Source organism: Mytilus edulis, chromosome 10 (assembly GCF_963676685.1).
Source record: "Mytilus edulis chromosome 10, xbMytEdul2.2, whole genome shotgun sequence".
In the NCBI taxonomy this organism is placed as follows: domain Eukaryota; kingdom Metazoa; phylum Mollusca; class Bivalvia; order Mytilida; family Mytilidae; genus Mytilus; species Mytilus edulis.
This window is the reverse complement of record NC_092353.1, coordinates 52816865-52840913: the sequence shown is the minus strand read 5'-3', so window position 1 is coordinate 52840913 and position 24049 is coordinate 52816865. Positions and strand designations below refer to the sequence as shown.

Here is a 24049-nt window from a genome sequence, read left to right as displayed (position 1 = left end):
AGCTATATATAAAGTTTCAAACAAATATTTACAGAAATGTTTTATCGAGAAAGTTGTTAATAGTAGTACTTCAAACATTACATGGAAGACTGGATGCCGACATAAAAACGTGGTATGAATACGCTATCTGTATACTAGGATTTCTTTTAAATTTCAAATGTATCACTGAAGATAACGGATCATATTTACTAATAGTAATATTTGTGTAAAATGTTTTATTTAAAGGTCATTCAATATTTTAAAATGTTTAAACCTTGTTTTATAGTTTGTCACATCCCAACGTGTATACATCGTTTTTATAGATCTTTTATATTAAAAAAAATAACATTATGCGATCAATCCAAACAGATACAATAGATTAAGAGTGTGCATGATTGTGTGAATCAACATTCGAAGCTTTGCGGGTACGAGTGCTGCATTGTAGCGGCATTAGCCTGCTCTTTTCGAAATCTACAAGGATGTCTTTAACGTGCAAAATATATGGATCTCTGTACATGGGTCAACCATTTATCGTCCCCTTCCGACGAATTAAAACTGATCTAATAGTATAGTCTTCAACCATGTAACATATCAATCAAAATGAAAAAAAATTAGAGATGTCCTATTGAACCCCCAACAGAGTTAGCCACTTGGTCGACATTGTAAGTGTCTACTAATATGAAAGAGGGACGAACGATACCAGAGAGAGAGTCAAACTCATAGATAGAAAAATAAACTGACAGTTTTTAACACAGAAGTGAACATTGCTACATTGAAGATATGCGACACTAATGTTTTGTCATTTCTATTTAAGTGTCAACAACTGCAATCTAGACCAGGAACTGAGTGTTTGTCATCCTGCTGTAGTTCAGATTTATGCAATTCGAAATGTTCTAATTCCAATTCAGGTAATAAATGATAAATTGACATGGTAAACTACTTAATTTTGTGTTAGTTTTTTTTTAAATTGATATCCGCATTCCGTTCCCTCATTATTACCGTATATTCAAAAGGACTGAGGTTATGCACCTTGAAGACACCCGAAAATGTGTACTGGATTCACAAGCTCTTCTGAAATCAGTTTAAAGAATGTAAATGAAACAGAATGTGAGGTTAACACCAAGGAGGCCACAACCAAGCAAACACATACTGAAAAGACCTACATTGTATATAGGTCAAATTAGAGTCTTCAACAATAAACCGGTGTCTTTACAACATAATATGTTCTCACTTGTCCTCGTGTGAAATTCTTTTTAAATGAATTATATGAATGTATGCAAGACCTGCAATCAACAAGGATTTCTAAAATCTAAATACGATGACAAAATTTGATTTGTTTTCTATTGTCTTGCCAATAACCAATCACAATTCCTACATAAGAAAAAAATGTAAGCATAGTCCAACGATGTTCTATTTCTGATTTTTTTTCTTCCAATAGAACATTTTATATCGTTAATTTAACAAAAGGTTTACTAGCGGAAACGACCTATAAGGGCTATAATCTTTCGATTGTTTTGTCTGTTTTAATATACATTTCACTTGCTGTCTGTTCATTTTGAAGCATGTATTATTGTAGATGCATTGTGTGTTGATAAGTCCCTGACATGTTTAAACAAAACATTCCAGTCGTTTGTTTGTTCGCAGACGAAACTTCAGGATACCTGCCCAAGGTCATGTGGATTTTGTCGTGAGTTCCTAGTAAATATTTATTCAAAAAAACATTTCCCGCATACATGCACTGATCTGTTGTCCGGATTTGGTTATACGTTACGTCTGTTTATGTTTGAAGCTATTCAATATTTGTATTATATTTTTTATATTCAAACAGTTTGGCCTTGAGTATCACTGAAAAGACATTAAATGTCAAAATGACCACCATCTGGTGTATTACGTTTGGTACCATTCATGTTATTATTGTCGTGAATATCGATTTACGGTTTTGAAGGAAACCTACGAATTTTTTTTATAAACGAATTGCGTGGATTCGCTAAAAAAAACTTGCATATGGTATAATGTATTTTGTTGAACATTTGCAAGAAATCTATCAAACTTGGTATTTCGTGATTAATAATGAATCCACAGCACTTTCTCTTAAATCATTTTGTTTTTACATCTTCTTTATTTTCTTGTGCATATGCACCTGGAGGTGCGATTCGGACACAAGACATTCGAACAGTGTTTTTTTTTTATTTTGATAACCCTTGCATTATTATCTTACTTGATTTGTTCATCATCGGAAAAGTTTATTCTAGTACGGCATTTTGTTTCAACTATGTCTATTTTTGTGATTTTTCTTTTTGCAATTTCATAAAAAAAATCAGAGTTTTTGTGTCTAGACAGAGCGTAGTAATCTAGCAATTCATAATTATCTACTTATCATTCCTCAAATCATCGGTTAGCGGATATGTGATACATAATACATAAATACATCAAAAGTAAAGCGTCAAATTAAGAGAACTCATAACTACTGGATTCTTGTTCAACGACAATTACAATTAAACAGTAAATGATGTTCTCAAAGACAAAAATATAAATCATAACACATCCATCAAAATTTGTACATAGAAATTGAAAAAAGACTGAGTAACGCGTGACTTTGTGCAAGGGCAAAATATGAGTTAACCATGACGAAACAGATTAAGGCCACAACCCTTATATGTGTCTGTATCAGATCAGAATTTTGTATTCCAGTGCAGTCTGTTTATTTTTATTTCTTTTTTGTAGTGTCTTATCATCAATGAGCCTCTTGTTTTTAATATCAAGACAATTCTTCCATCTTCGTTTGCTATAATTGATTAGATTCATTGGTATAAAACAGTTAATTTCCTGTTGAATTTAGTTAAAAGCTTTCTTTGGGATAAACCCTTTATTGCTTTCTCTCATCTTTACATGATTATTTACTGCTTTCTTGAATATTAACTTGACAGGTTTTTCCAGCAATAATTTACTATTGATATTTATAAAATTATGTTTCCATAGACTGCACTCCAAACCCATGCATGCATGGAACTTGTATAAGCAGTCGTCAGGGATATAAATGCTCGTGCGATGCCGGTTTTACAGGATCTATATGCGACAAAGGTAAATAGTTATGTAATGCCAAGAGATTTATTTGATTTTTTATCTGAACAATTTCTATTATATCATTATATACAATGCTTGAACGTGTATCTGTTTTCTAGGAATACTTGTTAGATGAAATATATTTTTTAAGATATGCGTATTTATATATTTTCTTTAAATGTTTTTTTCACAAATTGATTCATTTATTAGCACGTGTGGAAATTATTAGTTATAAAATTATTTCCATTCGGTATCTTAAACCCTGTTTTTTTTAGATATAAATAATCCTTCTCACTTGCGTCAAAAAAAGTAGATTTAAGTTTTTAAAAATTATATATGTGTATCATTACATTTCACAACTATATGTGTATGTATGATTTTTTTACCTAGTTTCTTAAATTATTGTTATATCTAATGATATTTTTTTTCTCGTATACAGTTATAGACTGTAAGTATATAATACGTTTGATGTCTGTTGAAATATCATTGATATGGTCATAATAATACATTTACTGTTATTTTGAATATTTCAACTTTAACATCTTTAATGCCGGAGAAATATATTACTTTAGCCGGAGTATTTTGTCGTCAATTCTCTATAACTGCTTTGTTTTTTTGTTTTTTTTTTGTCTTTTTGCATTTGAACGTCAAGTTAAGTATTTTGTAGATGAAACGCGTACAAAAGTTTAAAACCTGGCATCTTTGATGAGTGTATGAATAATATAATATAAATATTAAATTTCCGAATAACCTTGTGATATGCGACGGTTTGTGTTCGTGTTACATCATGAAAACCTTGGAACATTTATAAGATCAAAATTTATTATTTCAACTACAGATTTTAAAACATAAACATATATTAAACAAAACCACACATACACATTTTACATATATATTTAGTTAGTTAGTATAGTTTTTGTAATCGACCAGTATTTGTGATAACCTTTGATTAAATTGAGAATGGAAATGGGAAGATTTTTCATAGTTGAATATCAGTTCAAATACTAGGTAACTGCCTTCTTACAGATACTTTGATACTATGATGGTAAAAACTTTATCAGCTGAAATCGGATAGACTAGTATAAATTTAATTCATCTTCAATCTCATTTGTATAACAAATTTTACACGACCTTTGTTCCATTAGTCAATGTTTATGTTAATTTCGTTTTATAGCAATCTTATGGTTTGAATATAAAATTGACAAAAAATCATATCTAAGATTATTTTACAGTTTTTATATACTTTTACAAAAGCAACTATATCGTACCAAAATTTGTGATTAATTAAGGTGCTCTAAACGATTAAAGAACCCCTGAAAAACTACTCATATTTGTTTCTGATTTCGTGGTAAATTACATTCCACGTGTATTTTGTTAACTACAGATTGCAGCCCAAATCCCTGTAAACACGGATTTTGTTACAACAGTCCACACGGATACAACTGTAGCTGTTATTCTGCCTATACGGGATCTACTTGTTCAGGTTAAAAACTAGAATATAGCTGCTTCATTAGTCATATTGTCAATCTTGCGTTGAATCTAAATTGCGTCAAAACAAAGGCGAAAGATAGAGAGGGTCAAACAAAACTAATAATATATAAAGCATTAATTTTCACTAAAATGATATAACGATAACTAAAACAAGTGCTTCACAGTTATGTTATCGTTTATTGACGAGCAAAACGTGCCAACGATACATTTAACAATTACAACTTTGAAAATTGATGAGTTAATTGATCAATGCAAAATATATCCATTACAAATACAGCGAATGTTCAGTAGTACACAACTTGCACTGAGATGAACTCACATACGTCAACCAATCTGCTTTCTTCGTTTGTTATTACACTGATGCAATTTCAAACGGGATTTCAATCAAGAATATCAGACCGTGTCCATTTGATTTATTCGACTTCGTTTTTGTTAATGTACGAAATCCTCAAGTTGTCGCGTTATATTTTTCATGAGTAATCAAATATATAATTATCGTGGAAACTTATATAAATATCGTCAAATCGTCAAAGACATACACATTATATCAGTATCGAAATCATTTTAGCTCATTTTGTTATATGATTATTTAATGTATCCAGGATATCATGGGAAAATGCGTAAACGAATATCTACTCTTAACAATCATAAAAACATGCAATTCTCACGTAAACATAGAACCAAACGTAAGGCACTTTAGCTTTTTATATCTAATGAGAAGTTTGATTTAATCATCAGAAAGCTTTGTGTTCTGATGAAAGGCGGGTAAAGCGAATTCTGTTAAACTGTTTGCGCCCGTTTACATGTTATTCCTAGTCAGAACTCAACTGCCTTACAAGTCCATACTCAAGTTAGAACTAAGAGATTCCATAATGTCTAAAACAAATATTTGAGACTTAAATTCAAACTGTTGATGGTTTTGACATGACTTTTGAATAATTTGTCTCTTTTTGTATAGCAAAAAACCGTGAGTATTAATATTTATAAAATGACGATAGCTACTTACGCCTAAGTCATTTTGTCTCTGTTGGAAAGTTGTCTTTTTGGCAATCACATCATTCTTCTTATTTTTTTTATAAAAGCGACATATTCATTTACGGTACAGCACTAACTGCTTTGATTTAGAAAATAATACGTAGATCAAATATAATTGCCCATGGGAAAACAATCTTCAGAAGACCATATGACGTAAATGTAAGCAACTATAGATCACCAATTACAACACATGATATTTGAAGTCAAATACATTGTATAGTACCAAGACAATGCAATTTTTTTTCTTCTTCAAATAATGTATCACACAATTTTCTGCCTATTGAAAGATAAATAAATATTCATCATATGAATGAGCACAGAAAATATATATTGTCAATCACTATGGTAAAGTTGTATTTTGAAAAGACAGTGAATTTGGGTTCATAATGCCTTTTAACTTTATATTTATTGGATTTTGATATAAGCGTCCCTGATGCGTCTTATGTTGCTGAATCGCGTGTTTGGCGTAACAAATTATAAGCCTAATACCTTAGATAAATATTAAGACTTATGCATTGCAATAAAAGAGTATTGTTTAGACAACATGAGAATGAAAATGAATCACTAGTAATAATTCATATTTCATGAGCTGTTCGGATCAAAATGAAAGTTTTTTTTATGATAATTGGTTTACAAGTATCTATCAGATGGCATGTTTTATTTATTTTGATGGTGTTTGGGTGATTCTTTCGAATTGCTGAACTGGTACAATTTTGTAATAAAGTAAACTTACAGACCAATATATATTTCTTAAAAAAATTGAATACGATCTTCTTTGTTTAAAATATTATTAAAGCAAAATTGCTAAAGCATTTTGTTAGCAGTGAAATTAATTCAATTTTATCCAAAAAAAGCTTAACCAAATCGATAATGTGTAAATGGCTTAAAAGTCAATAATTCAACTCCTTTTAAAACAGTTTTTACCTACCTTCAATCAAACCATCCACGACTAAAGATGTGCTACGCATGTGTAAAACATGGTTAGTTATCAATAAGAAAATATTGTTGAAAGTGAAACTAGGTAAACAGTCAAAATATCCATTATTAATAAACAGCTCATGAACAAAGAATAAACCTTATAAAAAGACAATTCGGAATTTCACGTCTGCTACTTGGAACAGAAAAGTCTTTGCAAGTGCTATGCCGTTGATGCCATTGGTCACCACATTCAAAATTCTACGATATTGTGACAGTAAAGGACCACAGTAAAAATTAAGACTTATTTATTTCAACTATATTTATCATAGACTAGAAAAACTCAATCAATATACATTCCAGGAGATAAAATTTAAAAACAAGCTTAGTTAAAACAAAAGACCAATCCATTTTGCCTTAAACTTTATAATTCCTACAAAAAGGGTGCATTTTGACTACTGATATTGGTAGACCTCCCAATTATACATGTTCATCTGTTCTTTATACCACAGCTTGCATGTCAGCTCCTTGTATATTCGGCTCCTGTCACGCAAGTCATAATGGATATAAATGTACCTGTGAATATGGATATACTGGTACTACATGTGACACAGGTAACACATTATATACGATATTCTTTCTATTGAAATATCAAACGATTTGTTTCATGTTTTTAAACGGGTACAGAGTTGTATTCTTAGACGATTCTATTAGTCTTTTTTGAAGACGGTCCGAGTTGTCTCCGGGCCGACTTGTCTTACACCCGAAAGGAATGCAGAGTGCGTCTATATACTTGTAAAACGCATCTGACGCGATTGTTGTTCTAACTTTTTACAGTAGTGTGTCAGTACTGTTGCTGGTAAACGATCTTTTTTTTTAATCTTTTTTCACCAGCTCAGTAGTAAGAACTGACATAAACCTTTCTTACAATATTCGTTTATTAACTTAAATAAATCAAGAGATTTCAGCTCATTCAAGCAAATGTGATTGATATTATTGCTGGATCCTTTTTTCATATATCTCTTCAACTTTTAAATTCTGATACATTTGTGTCTTTTAAATTTATGATTTCGTGCGTTCTAGATAGAGGTAAATCCAATTAAGCGATTCGGACCTATGAAATTTGTCAAGTGTTGTTTTCAATGGTTATATGCTTCAAATTAATTACAATGTATATATCCAAGCAATTTAGTGTAAAATAACTACATGTTGATTTATACTACATGGTTAATTACTATTATACTGCATGTTGGCACACCATAATATTGATTTTATTATTGTTTGTAAATTTTATGCTCATTATGAAAAAACAACTCTTCATAAAAAGGGCAGTGCACAGGCTAAATTACTGGACATTGTATATTTACATAATAAATTGAATTTTTTTTTTGAAAATGCGTTATCTGATAAATTGACAAATTATTTAAATATTGCTATGGATTTTGATCAACACCCTTATCCAACATCTTTATCTCATTTCAGCGACAGGAGTAAATCGTAAGTACATATATTGTATTAATGTAGTTGCTTGTTCGAATACGTATACCCTGGTTTGGAATAACAGCTTTGGTAATTTGGTCATCTCACAAAAGGTCATTTTATATGCATAATCCATAGATTTTATAAGCATAATTTATAGATTTTCTATGCATAATCTATACATTTTCTGTTTTTCTTCTTTTTTAAAACTATACATTTATTATATTATAATCTTTACATTTTCTGTACAAAATCTGAAAATTGTGGACAACCTACAGCGTGCAAAAAAATCCGATAAACCATACTAATAAATATATTTTGGAAAAAAAATAATGAAAACTACAGTTTGACAAATTATTTTTAAAATTAATTGGATTTAGATTAAGACTTTTATATCATTTCAGAGACAGGAATATTTCGTAAGTACATATATTGTTTTAGTTCAGTTGCTTGTTTCAATACATTGGTTGTTGTAAAACAATTTTGGTTATCTTGTTATGTCATTAAAAACATAATTTAACGATTTAAATCAGGAGCAATGTCTAAGGTGATGGAATATCTGTTGCACTTAAATAACATTTCTAGTGTAACTATTCATACCGTTGGGATGCGGAATCATTGACAGTTTCTTTGTTTCTTTTCCGTTAATATTTTAATGGAAAAACTTAAATTCAATTCATCAAAAAAATTGTCAGTTTTCAAACTTTTTCTATAGCATGCGTTAACTTATGATACCAATGGTATTTTCTTTTCGTTCATTTATTGTTAAAATTCATTGCATGTTTATGATTCTGTATTATTTGGCATTGACGTTTATCATCAGAATAGATTAAGTAATTTTTATTTAAAACTACTATTGACCCCTTCTTTTTTTAATTCGTCATTTTATGTTATTTTCATGTACGTTTTATGTTAACTCACCAAGAATGATTTTCATATATCCTTCTACCGAAAATTTTCAGCAAAACTTTAAACATAACATAAAACCTGAGTGTACCAAAATTAACACTACATCTTATTGATGTTTGTCATTACCCAAACCCCTTAAGTGCACGATTGATAATCTAAAACAAGTGTTAATAACGAATATTAACAAAAATACTGCACATTAATTAAGGCCCATTTTATCATGACCAATTTGTATTAGCCAAAGGACCCAAATATCGCATACATAAGACAGTGATATATTACTGATAGATGCAGTTAAAACTTAAACCCGAAAATTGAAACGCTTCTAAGAAAAACAAAAGTTACACAACATGATTTTCTTTGCGAAACTATACCCAAATGTTATATGCACGAATGAAAGAACTTGCTTTTCCAACAAGTCTTCTAGTCCAAATTCAAAAAATGTTAGTGTCTCGTTTTATGTCGCGAACTATGTAATAATCATGTAAAGCCAAATTAAAACGTGACGTTCTCGAAGAAATTAAAATGCATCCGCTCCATTTCGTCCGTTTCAAATACTAAGTATATCAATGATGCCGTATCACTAAATTTCATAAATTCCAGAGAGCTAGATATTCACCTATTCTCATTAATATGGCATTCACGACACTACGTAAAAAGGAAGGTCTGTTTTATTTATACATGTTTTTCTCTATATTATTTAGGTTTTTTGACCTGATGATTATTAAATGCCCAAGACCTTGTGTCTAACTAATTGATTAGTTAAGAATATATCTATGTATTCCTGGTATAAAATGCCAAATAATTAATCAAAAGACATGTATATAATAGATAAGACATAATTCAATATACATACAAGCTCAAACTATCAACAGAAAGCGGATTGCATTGATTTGTTGATTACTATTTTTTTGTAGCTTTTTTCCATCGTCCTATTTGGAAATGGACAGACTGTAGTACGTATACTTTAAAATAAATCTTTTAAATTAAAACTGGTTCTTAATGGTGAGGTTACCATTTCTTTTCTTCTTTTTTTTTTTTTGGGGGGGGGGGGGGTTGATAAAACAACATCAACAGCTATATGAATAAAATTATGATTGACTATCTTAATCATAAACGGCCACGTATATCTTTCCCATAATCATTTAACGCGATCTTGACATCACTCATATTATGTTTCTGTGAATTTAAAGTTGTGTGTCACCTACCAGAATGATTTCTTATTCGTATTAAAATAACTCGAGCTTACCTCCGGCATTTGTGTATCGTTTTTTGAATACTCGTGTTTGGTTTTCTGTGTAGAATTTGGTTGACACTTGTGTTTGCTTTTTTCTTCACAAGAATAATTTTCTTTTCGTACCCTAATGTCCGTCATCTTTTATCGTCCGATTATATTTTTAACAAAACATTTTTCCAATGTTCATTTGGCCTCATCCTACGGTGTTTTCGTATCCTTACTCGTTCGTTAGCCCGTATCTGTATCGACGTTATTTTTGTTTTATAAGAAAGTAACATATGGCAAATGTTTGATCACTTTTAAATTTTAAGTTTTGAATTTCGTTACCAAGATTACAACAGTTTATGATTTTGAAATTTTACAGTTTCTGTAGAAAATATATTATAAATTGGACATGACATCCTTTATTTGACAGATAAGTTGTGTGTTTAGATTTGACCGTTATAAACCTTTATCCTTTAAATTAATCAAAGAATGGTGATGTTAAACATTCAATATGAATATATATACTTTACTCAGTTCAACTTCAATCACTAAAAACCAGGGAAAGTCTGAAATGGCCTGTATCTGAACTGGACTGTACTGATTTTCAGCCAGTCTGAACCATAATTGACCAAATTACTTCTACTTTTTTTCTCGTCATTTTAACTGTTAATAATAATTACAGTGCGTGTATGTTTTAATTATACTACGTTATTATGATTGGCTAACAGAAATCTCGCGTCATTCTAAAATCAACCTTCTTTTCAAAATCAAAATAACATTCATGATGAAACGAGTCTTCACAATAACGTCCCCGAGTAAATAAAAGAAACCAACTCTAAAGAAATCGTGTTTTCATGATCCCATGAGACCAAAATGACACAGAAATTATTGATCGTGCGTACATTTTCAGAATGCTTCCTCTTTTCCTATACAAAATGGACTTCGGTGATACTAAAGTCTGATTCTTGTTTAAAAACATCATTTTACCACCTGAAAACAATTCCTGTACTGAGGGTAATAAAGCCATATTAAAGTACTTCTTGTTTGGCATGGAATTTTTTGAAAACAAAACTTAATTATCCTGAATTATCAAATAAAAATTTAACTTAATTATCATAAATTAAAAAACAAACAACATCATATAAAATTTAAATCACAAGGCCTTTTGAGTTCACAAGTTAAAGAAGAAAACGGGTTTCTTATAACCTGTAAAACACACCTGTACTGAGGTAATTCGATATTATTTAAGTGCTTATTGTGTGTCAAATCTTATCAATTCCCTTTTTAAAGGTTTTCAAGGATTGCTACCTGTATCTTAATGGTAGTTATATTATATTGAATTTGAAAGCAAAGGTGACATTTTTAATTTATGAAATATGCTCTAACAAAAAAGGTTCACTGAATTATTTTCAAAACTCGATTATGATTAAGAGAGTGTTGAAAATTTTGAATACAATATATCTGAAACATTTTGATTAACATTTAACATTTTAAAGATATTGGAATAATGGTCGAATGTTTTAAATTTTTGTTCATGAGCATAATGTGTAAATGATTTCATGTTTATAAAAGTTCATTTATCCGTAAACTTAATTCATTTCATTATATATTCTTTTAATATGCCCAGACATTACTTCCCTTAATCATCTTGTTTAATATTTAATGATATGGCGTTGATGTTTATTATATATAATAAAGAAGATGTGGTAAGTTTGCAAATATAACAAGACTCCATATGACTTAGAAATAAACAGATATAGGACACAGTACGGCCTTCAACAATGAACAAAGCTCAAACCGAAAAGTCAGCTTAAAAAGGCATATTATCACAATCTGTAAAACAATTTAAACGGAAATATGAACGGCCTAATAAATGTATAAAGAAATGACTGAAAAACAAATATGTAACACAGCAACAAACGGCAAGCACTGAATTACATGCTCATGACTTTGGACAGGCACATACATACTGAATGAGGCGGGGTTAAACAAAAAAAAAACGGATTCCCATCCTTCCCCCTTACCTGTGACAGTGGTGTGATTGTACAGCATAAGAATGATCTATACAAATCAGTTATCTTATAAAAAAAGAAGATGTGGTATGATTGCCAATGAGACAACTATCCACAAAAGACCAAAATGACACAGACATTAACACCTATAGGTCACCGTACGGCCTTCAACAATGAGCAAAGCCCATACCGCATAGTCAGCTATAATAGGCCCCGATAAGACAGTGTAAAACAATTCAAACGAGAAAACTAACGGCCTTATTTATGTAAAAAAATGAACGAAAAACAAGTATGTAACACATAAACAAACGACAACCACTGAATTACAGGCTCCTGACTTGGGACAGGCACATACATAAATAATGTGGCGGGGTTAAACATGTTAGTGGGATCCCAACCATCCTCCTAACCTGGGACAGTGGTATAACAGTACAACATAAGAACGAACAATAAAAATCAGTTGAAAAAGGCTTAACTCATCAGATGGACAAAAATACAAGTGGATGTGGCCGGGTACTTATACATCCCGACACAAAAATACGCAATGAACAGATCTGAGAGTACTCGCAGTTATCTGACAGCTAGTTCAAAGCCACTGACAACTAATAAAAAACTCATGCATCTAAGACTAAACTATCAATCCGTACACATCCAACATCCAATGGATTTAGTGTAAAGACGTCATTTACACCCAGAGAAAAACATGACCTTGTGCAATGCCAATTTACAGGTATCGACAGATTGTAGATCCATGAATATGTATATGTATATAACATACTAGTAATATTTAGTTAGCTTTTAATTTACTGATAATAAAATCAATATTTATAACAATAAAAACAATATTCAATGATCTTATAACAGTGTTGAATAGGTAACCTTTTAGAATAAGTTTATTTAAAGGAGCGACAAGTTTACATGGATCATTTCTAAATTTCCGGGCACTGTTAACAACATTTCCGTAAAAATGAAGATGTGCTATCCCGTTTGAAGTAAGTTTTCTACAGGTACAACCAAAGTTCAAAACCAAATCTTTATATCTATGGAAAAATGTAGTAAAAGTTTTAAGTAATTTATGGTAACGATATCCCTGGTTTAATAATTTACCATTAATACATAGGTTGCGTTCGTTAAAATCAAAAACGACACAATAGACACGGGCATAGCGAACAAGTTGTGAAATATAAACACCGTAAGCTGGTGCCAAAGGAACATCACGATCTAAAAATGAAAAATTAACAATAGGGAGTGAAAAATCGTCTCTTTTGTCGTAAATTTTAGTGTGGAGTTTCCCGTTTTAAACCGAAATATCTAAATCCAGGAAAGGACAGTTATTACCGAATAAATTTGAATTATTTAAAGTAAGTTCCTTTGGGTAAATTTCAGCAGTATATTGAGAAATTTCTTGATTATTTAACGAAAAAATATCATCAAGATAACGGTAAGTGTTGTTGAATTTATCAATTAAATGCAATTTCGACGGGTCTTTACTGAGTTTAGTCATAAACTGTGATTCGTAACAGTACAAAAACAAGTCTGTTATTAAAGGGACACAATTAGTGTCCATGGGGATACCTACAACCTGTCGATAAACTTTGTTGCCGAAACGTACATAAACATTATCAAGGAGAAAATTAACAGCTTCAATCATCTCATCACACCTCCAGTAAGTATATCTAGCATATTTCCCTTTCTCACGTGAGAAGAAGGCTTTAAATGAGTTGCAGCAACTATATCTACATTTAGCTTTACCAAACAACCATTTAATTAAATAGGAAAACTTTTTGTTTAATAAGATAGTGTGGAAGTGTAGTGTAAAGAGTAGAAAAATCAAAACTATTAACAGAATCAAAAGGACCATCAAAAGCACGTAATTTATCTAAAACATCCAAAGAATTTTTTACACTCCAAAAATGGTTTATACCACTATGTTCATATATCTTATTACAATAGTTTATAATAAGCTCTTTAATAGTAGTTAATGAACTAGTTAAGAGCACTGAAAGATTAGTTGTAGAACACTTACTAGAGGCCGAGATGAAACGATATTTAAATGTTTTTTTTGTGTAGTTTAGGTAGCCAATACATAGTAGGGACCTTCAAATGTTCAGAAGAAGCCTTAAGCTTTGATGTGGTTGTGCTATGCTTGTTTACTATATGGCTCTTTGTGGAGCGGATGGACTTGAATGTAGATGAATTTAAAATTTCATTCTTAAGAACGTCCGTGTAGTATTTACGGCATACCACCACAACATTGTTGGCTGCTTTGTCGGCCGGTACAAACACAAACCGCTTTGAAAGTATTTGAAGTTCATTTCTTATTCTGGAAATAGGTGTATTATGCACTCTATTATTTACTTCTAAATTATTTTCAAAATGTGATATTCTCTTATCTACCACATTCATACATTTATTTGAATAAGAATCAAGAGATTTTTTATCAGATTTTTCCCGTTTACACCATTTTTTACAAAACGAGGAAAGAGCATCTTTGGTGACTTAACGACACTCTTTCCAATCTATTTTAGATGGAGGACGATATTTTGGTCCTTTTTTCAAAAAGACTTTAACCTCTCTGTCCTGGACAATATTGAGGTCCCCTGTAATAACATGGCCATAGGGAACATATCTAAACTTCGACGATTCACAGTTTCAAGTCAAGGGAGTATTACTATCTATATTCACGTCTAATGTAACTGACGTATAATTAAGAATTAAACTTCTGCTGGATTTTTTGTATCTGTATGAAATTATAGGTGGTTCTATATTGTCAAAATAGGGAGGTATAAAGTTTTGAACGGTAGAGTCATTAAATATACTAGATAAGTTGATAAAATCAATACCTCTGCTAATATATTTAATTTTCAAAACATGACGTTAATGATCTTCAGGTTTGTCGATACGCGGGAACAGCCTATGGTGGCAAAAAGCTGTAATTATACGAGAATATTCATACAGTGGGCTGAAGAATGAGATGGTGTCACACTCTTTGAAAATATCGTGTAATTTACTAATGGGTATTTGACCCAGTTTACATAATAATTGATGCCTACCATTATATTTAAATATAGATAGGAGATTATCAATTGTATAATTTATACGATGTTTAACTCGTTGATTTCGATTGATACGTTTCCCATGAGACCTATTATTTCGTTGTTTTTTATCAATAATATTCATGATATCAATAGAGGAAGTAGTAGATATATTCCCTTGTCCAAGTATATTGTCATTTAGACCCAGGGGGTAAGCTGTTTGAAGTCGTTTAATCCAAGACAGTTCGATAATTTAACGGGAATATTCAAATTGTTTTTGCGACTGCCCTTGTTGTTTCTGGACCGTTTCGAGCGGTTGAAATCTAATAAATTGAATATTGTGGTTGTGTTTACCTAAATGTTGATTGTTTAACTGATTATATAATCAAACTAAATAGCGGAATTGAGCTGGAAGACAGAGATACAAAATAACTACTGGATGAATTATTTATTTTTTTTATAAGGAGGCGTGTACAGAAGGTACAACTGTCTGCAACCGAAAAATATATTGACATATACTTTTCGTATCGGGATCGGATTTGACTCGGTTAAAACGCTGATGTGATCAATATTTTTCGAAAGATAAATTTCAAAGTGATAAAATCAATAAAAAGGGATAATCACAAGGGAAAGATGGCATGTATGCAGATTTCATTCAGAGTATTAGTTATTGATACAGAATGAGCTTACGTAAATATTCAAAGAAACTTCCTTTGACAAATTGCTTTTCGAATCGAAGAGTTTTGAAATGATTACTTTGTCATATAAAGTAAAGAGAAGGAGGATATTTCAAAAACGTTCAAGGACAAGCTAAAAGACGTCAATCTACAACTATAACCACATAAAATGGCTATTACGTTAAAAATATATGACATATACGATAAACGGAATAAGCTAGTAATCCCAAAATGAAGTATCGCTGAAATTACACCAATATCTGTTCATCTTAAAAAAAGTTTCAAACTGTGACATGTGTGAAATACAATGTAATATTTAGTATGATTCGAAATTTCATTCAAATAGCTATGGAGAAATATAATTGAAAACATATGTTCTCTGGGAAAGCATTTCAAATTAGCCTGATAGTTGTGAAAACAATTGCCTTCAAAGAGGGAAAATGTGTTGGATGGGTAAATACAATAATGGTAAATGCTTTTTTTGTTAAATAAAAAAAAATCTCAGATATTGTTTTACAGCTGTTTTATAATAAAGATTTCCCAATCATAGAAGAACGTATCATACAAGGAATACAATGACTATGAAAAAATATCATATCAGAACAAAAACCATTCTGAATAGTAAAATGGAATATTTGCTAATGTAGGGATATAATAAAATTTAAGGCATTTGTTTTTTTTTTATGTTCGTTCAAATGTGTTTGTTGTTCCCTTGTGTTCTTCTGATGCGTTTCCTTCTGTTTGAGTTATAAGAAAATAAATAGATATAGGAAGTTGATGAATGAATGAACAAAGTCGATCATGTAACCTATTACAATTTATTGCAGATATTGAAAGTACAAATGAAATGTCAATTATTATCAAAGATAATGAATATGCCTTTAGCATGTTTAAAGTGTCTATTAATATATATAATTCGTATAGATCATATCCCAACCATGTTAGATCTATAAATTTGCATTATTAATTTGTTTTTATTCCCTGTCAGAGAATCGAACTCATGCTATATCTTAGCACAAAATCGCGTTACATTTTGACTGACGCGCTAGACTACTCGACTACTTAGACTTTACATAATAAAGGATTCTGTGGCCGAGTTTTACCTTTTCTCGTCAGCTTTAATCTGGTGCGTAACACAGTTTATGATATATAAGCCATTAAGATGGAATTAATACAAATCAGCTGAAATTATTACAGAAATAATCATATAATAAGTACGGCTCAACTAGTGACGACTCTACAACATATTGATATATTGATTTATCATATGTTTAGTACAAAATACAGCATGTACAGCAATTTTGTATATCTAATAAAGGTTCTTTTTCCAGTCTGTATCACCTACCCTGTATCGCATACCCCGTATCGCATGGCTAAACCCGTATCGCATACCCCGTATCGCATGGCAAAACGCGTATCGCATACCTGGCATGACGTCACAATTCGAATGACGTCAACGTTTGACATATGACGTTCAGTTGCTGTATTTCCTGGCATAGGAAAAAAATGAGTTCCGATTAAAAAAAAATGTCCTATCATTTCCAAAAATTATTACCCAGTAACTTTCCGAACGATTTTTACATATAAAAAAGACATAATAAGATATAGAAATATATGAAGTTTTATTGTTTATTTGGTCATAATTATGGTGAAGTTCGTTTTCATTACCTGATGGATTAAACACAAATGCAAATTTTTACGGTTTAAATTTTGGTTAGAATACATGTAGATAGCAATTTTTTCAAGAAATATTTGTCTTGCTGTTAAACTCTTCAGCAAATTAAAATGATCATGAATGATATCATAGCCAAATAAACAATAAAACTTGTAACATTTCTACATCTTATATTGATTTGATAAATGTTAATTGTAGTTGAAATAATAGGACAGTATCGTCAGTGGATGCATTTTGATACATGGCCTTCAACATATATTGAGAATGTAATAAGATTATAGGGGGCATTACGATGTGGATATTAAGCAAATAAGGATGTCTATAAAAAAAAAACGAAGTAAGCTGGAAAAATACAGGACAATCATAATAGAATTGAGAATGGTAATGGGGAATGTGTCAAAGAGACAACAACTCGACCATAGAGCAGACAACAGCTGAGGTCCACTACTGGGTCTTTGCTAACTTATAATTTCAGACGATTTAAAACAAAAAAATGGATATCCCATAAATTTGATTCTATGAAAATATATGATAAGTAGAATAATACATGGCAAAATTCGTATCGCATGCTGTATCACCACTCGACCAATATCAGCCCTCGGGACCTTCGGCCTCGGGACTAATATTGGTTTCTCGTGGTGATACAGCATGCGATACGAATTTTGCCATGTATTATTCTATATATACATAGATTATAACATCATCAGCCCTAGGTCATGATATCAGCCCGAGAGCCGACCATGGGCTGATAAGGGGTCTGATATGAAAAATGACATAAAATGTTCTTTTTATCATATACTTCAGAAAAAGACATACAGACAAAAAAAATGTTTTAAAACTTTGAAAAAATGCATTTGTTATAATATTTGTTTTGCATTTTTTAATAGAATATACTCCTCGTTTCTAATAAAATATTTTATTGAAATTTCTTATTTTTACGCCAAAAAAAACCGTCTCATTGAGGTGGTTTTTTTCTGAAAATTAACGAATGACGTCGAAATGAAATTTGAAATAAAACGGAAGCAGTTGATAACAAAAGTCATATAAGACGGCTAAATCAATTTTTCAAATTTAATGAATAATCATAATTTTAATTTTTATGTACGAATTAGTTTAATTTTGGGGTACAATATACATGTAATACCATTATTTTCTATAAGTTTATGATAAATATTGATATATATTTAATATATTGATATATATATGTATATGTATTATTTAATTTTTCAATTTCAAACATATTTCATTAAGTATCAACTGTTACAGCATGGGAAGCAACTGAGGGGCCTCGAATTATAACAGTGTAATTCGACGGGAAACTACAAACAAAGAAAAAAAACTCCTATTTTAACTTATAAACATGTATATCTGTATAATATAAATTAATGCATGAGCATGGCGGGGTAGAATTCGGTCCCCGTATAATAAAAACTATGAATGAGGTTGTAAAATTCGATATACTCCCGTATGCCTTTTTTGTGTTTCCGGTTTAGATATTTGATTGTTTTAAAGTGATTAAGACTATATCACAATGTTGACTACTATACCTTATTTTGAAATTTTTACCTAGTATGTCTGTCTGTTTTGGTCACACATCGTTGTCATTATAATGGAATTTGATGCGACTGTCATACAAGAGTGAGGTTTATATAGCTATAAAACCAGGTTCAAACCACCATTTTCTATGTAAGAAAATGCCTGTACTAAGTCAGAAATATGACAGTTGTTATTCATTCGTTTGATGTCCTTGAACTTTTGATTTTGACATTTGATTAGGGACTTTCCGTTTTGAATTTTTCTCGGAGTGCAGTATTTTTGTTGATTTTACTTTTATATATATTTGATCTAATGTAGAATGTTATACTATAGGATCGCATTTTTTGTCTGTTCAATGAATATAAATTTAGTGTATGTGTTAAACATAGCCAATAGATTTACTGCATATAAGAGACTACCGTTTATCCCTGGACGATAGAACACTATGAAATCAGGGTCTTACTTCCCTGGATTGTTCAAGGTAAATCATTATTGGATGTAATTTCAATAAATGCATTTTTTTAAAAACAATTCAAAAGAAGTTAGAGGTGTTTCGGAAATGTGAAACCTTTCGTACTGTGATGGTACGTAATTTCAATGATCGTTTGCTTTTGATAATGTCACATTCGCGAAAAAATGTGGTCAGGATTTCTTAAGATATACTTTATTGTTACAGTTGTATAATAGTTTTCTGAACACCAATCTTTAATAAATGGAACAAGGAAGGGAAAGCACGATCGTGAATATAGTATCAAATGAGAAATAAAATGCTCCAGAAGCAGGCGAATGTTCCAGAAAAAGTTTTAAACATTAAAGCTGCCGTTATTATTTGCCCAACTTTGTCCAAAAGTTATGACAAACGCGATGATTTTAATTTTCCTATAGTCAACTTTCCATTTCTGTGTAGCAACATCCCAGCGGCACCAGCATATTATGGAGTATATGTGTCTCAATTGACACGTTACTCTAGAGCTAGCTCAAAGTACGTTGATTTTGTTGAACGAGGAATACTACTTTTTTCAAAACTTGCTACGACAGGGCTATGAATCAATCAAATTAAGGTCATCACTCAAGAAATTTCACGGTCGCCTTAACGGTGCAGGAAATGCTTACCCTTCCGGAGCACCTGATTTCACTCCCAGTTTTTAGTGGAGCTCGTGTTGTTTCTTAATTATTATTTATAACTATTGATGTTAATGTCCTTTGGTTTTGTAAGTCTTTGTTTACTCCTTGGTTTTGATTGTTATTGTGTGCCAAAAAAAGCTTGCGACTTACCTTTACTAATTATTTGTCGATTTCCTTAATTTTTTATATCATGTAGCAGTTTTGTGTATTTGTATCCAAATAATCATCCACTTAACATCATATCCTTGTGTGATTTCAGGCGATCCAGCAACACGTGCAATCACTTTTTCACATTTCGATCTATCCCCAAAACCTATACGTGTTCCCGGAAATATCACTACTGCTTACGATATAACGATCCACCGAAAGATTGCAAAAAGTACTCATTTGAGGTTAAATGTCACTATGGATATGAAACTGTTGGGTCATTGGCATATAGTACCATGTAAAACTCGCGTCGGTACGTGGTAAGTATTTATTATCACAAAACTATCGTCTTTTGTAGACGAAACGCGGGTTTGGCGTAAATTTAAAATTTTAATTCTGGTTTCTATGATGAGTTAACGTTTATTTGCAACATGGAAATAAAAATGTGTTTAGCAAAGACTGTTATTACCTACCAGTAATTCATACGGGGCCATTTGTTGTATCAGGAATAGCAGATAGATACATGTACATATAACAGTTCTTGAAAAATTTGTATGTTTGTTGAAATTACAAAATGAGAAAATATGATTTTCACATGCATGAATGAAGTGTTTTGTTCCTAGATTTCAGTTTTCTAAACTTTCTCTCAAAATTACCATACTGTTTTTAATCACCTCTCATAAGTGTACAGAATTGTAGTGTGTCTATTAATTTATATTTTCCTTAATTTTTCAATTTTATTAGGTATCAAATGTTAAATCAATCAATCACGATATATCTATCTAATGATTTATTTTAGGATCTATTGAGTTTGTTTGAAATTTCTAACAATCGCAAAATATCGAGACACTAATTCCTTTGCCTAGTATTTGTTGGCCTCAAATGGTTTTGAAGGGATTATCTGCCCTAAATGAGAATTATACACATAGAAGAATAGTTTTGCTATATGTTTTAACGAGCTTTAGCATATACTTATACTTGTAAAAGACATAGTAAAGGAAATTAATAATCTATTGATTTTCATTTATTCGTATTTTTAGGGAAGAGCATTTTAGATACCTTAACACAAGTCTTTTAGATTGATAGATATAAACATTCCCCAATGAAGCGGAGCTTGTTTGCCTTGTTATAACCAGTTAGATATTGAGTTGGGAACTCGAGCATCAATTAAATAAAAACATTTGTAAACAATGGGAAATATTTATGTTTGTATATACATGTAACTACAAATATAAGAGACAATCCTTGTCTACGTGTACATGTACAACGCACAATGCAGAAATATATGTTCAAACTCAGTTAAGTATTGTTTTCATTTAATTTGTTAAACCACCATTTCGACTTTTCAGTGAACCTCTGTATGGACCCAAGTTTTATTACCAGTTTCTCCACAAGGCACGTTTTGTAACAAGAGAAGCGCGACATGAGTTTGGCATGCTTCTAATATCTAGAGACATTTATTTTGCTTCATATTTAATTACATTAACGGTAGTATTTTGGATGTAAAAACGTCGTTTTGTTTGATCCGATCAAAATAATGAAACTCCGAGTTTTCCTTTTTTTTTATTAAAATAAAACAGAGTTGGAAAATACGCATGTAAGAACATGATTTCATTACTTTATGGCGCTCTTGATTTAAGAAAATTTTCTTAGTTCAAAAAACAATATAATATATTTTGCCTCATGATACAAAGTTTAATCATAAGATGGACAGATTTATAAATTTGCAATCATTTTTAAATCTCATACAATATCGATCTGAGATAGGTAAATTCATAAAACATTGTACTACACAATGCGGGTGAAAAAAATCAGCGGGACAGTCAAATTCATAGATCGAAAATAAACTGACAATGTCATGGCTAAAAAAGAAAAAGACAAACGGACAAATAATAGTACACAAGACACAACATAGAAAACTAAAGACTAAGCAACCCGAACCGTACCAAAGACTGGGGATGATCTCATGTGCTACGGAAGTGAAAGCATGTCCGGCTCCACATGTGGCACCCGTCGTCTTGCGATTTGATCATGTTGAATATTCAACCAACTGTTTTTGAGGGTCATTAAACATAGACAAGTTGTGATAGCAATGAGTTTGTAAATTATAATCGTTCATCATTATGAAGTCCGATACTGCGTCGTATTTTTATTTCAAAGTTTCTTTGTTTAGATATTTTCGTGTCGACCTATTGCTTTATCCATTTTTATTTAGAATTTGTAGATTCGAATTTGGTGAAAATACTTTGCCTACGTATCTGAGTGATTAAGTTATCAATACAATGTAAGACATGTTAAAGGAACTCGATCTCGCAAACAAATTACACATCCAGAGCAAAACAAAAATATGGAAAGGGATCTGAAATGGGTTTTGTGGATTTATTTTCATTTCTTTTATCATAGATTTCATATTCATTCATCGGGAACGGTGTGTAACATAAATCAGAACATATTGAGCAAAAAATAAAAGTGTCTTACGCAAAAAGAGAACACACGTTTACTAAATCGTCCTTGCATATCAATTCGAAAAACATAGTGCATTCAGGTATCTCTGCTATCGAGATTTATGAAACATTTATAAAATGTATAATTTTATCTTTAAAAAAGGTATTTTTTTTATGATTATCGATAAATCTAAAGCGAACAAGTATTGTTTTTTTCGATCAGGAGTAGCACGGCAAATCATATAGATCAATGTTTCCAATAACGTCAGACGCCATAACTTATGACGTAACGTCATTTCGTCTCATATTACCTTTAATAATTTTTTTTTTTTTTAATTTTTGGATTTAGACCAGGTTGTAGAACATCAGATCATATTTTTAATTAAAGACTATTCTGGATAAATATTTGAATAAATCAAAAAAGTTTTATAAAAATATGCCTGTTTTATTGATCTTAGAAAGGCATTTGATTTTGTCCTGCACCCTGCACTCTTATTAAAATTAATAAAAGCAGGGGTGGGTGGAAAGTTTTTATCCTTACCGAAATCCATGTATAGCAATATAAAGATTAGAGTTAAATTAGATGATTCTTCACTCTCAGAGGTTTTTTCATCTAGTGTTGGTGTGTTCCAGGGAGACAACCTTAGTCCAAGTCTTTTTAATGTACTTATTAATGACATAACTAAGTTATTTGATGCTTCATGTTGTCCTGTATCACTTGGATCACAGTTCATTAATAGTTTATTGTATGCAGATTAGTTACTTCTTTTATCAGAATCAGCTGAAGGGTTACAGAATTCTATGAACAATTATGAAAATTGTGGGCTTGAAATAAATTATGATAAATATAAAGTGATGATATTGAATAAAAGTGGACGAATGATATCTAGAACATTTTTAAAACGACAAGAGTATTGAGTCTGTTTATCAATATAAATATTTGGGTGTTCTATTTAGTTTGAATGGGAGTTTCAAACGTGCCCTCAATGACCTAAATTCTAGAGGTCAGAAGGCATTTTTTAAATTGACTAATATATTTAAAAATACTCCTTGTGACATTCACAATTTTACGTTTATATTTGATCATACTTTAAAACCAGTTGTACTGAATGCTTCTGAAATTTTAGGCACATTTGACACCAGAAAATGTAATAAATATAACAGTGAAAATATATTTCACCAGATTTTTAATACTGTACCAATTGAAAAGATTAATCTAAATATGTACAGATATTTGCGGAAAGTAAATAGAAAAACATGTAAACTGGCATTGTATGGTGAGCATGACCGATTTCCATTATATAT

General features: G+C 30.9%; 1 protein-coding gene across 1 annotated transcript; it reads left to right on the top strand.

The window, feature by feature from the left end:
- The first annotated feature begins 6473 nt into the window (after nt 1–6473).
- On the top strand, nt 6474–21383 carry LOC139492828 (uncharacterized). The gene is made up of 6 exons (XM_071280980.1): nt 6474–7097; nt 7966–7980; nt 8367–8381; nt 9789–9827; nt 20413–20620; nt 21341–21383. Exons 1-6 carry the CDS (start codon nt 7001–7003, stop codon nt 21381–21383), a joined length of 417 nt encoding a protein of 138 aa, XP_071137081.1. The 5' UTR covers nt 6474–7000.
- The last annotated feature ends 2666 nt before the right edge of the window (nt 21384–24049 follow it).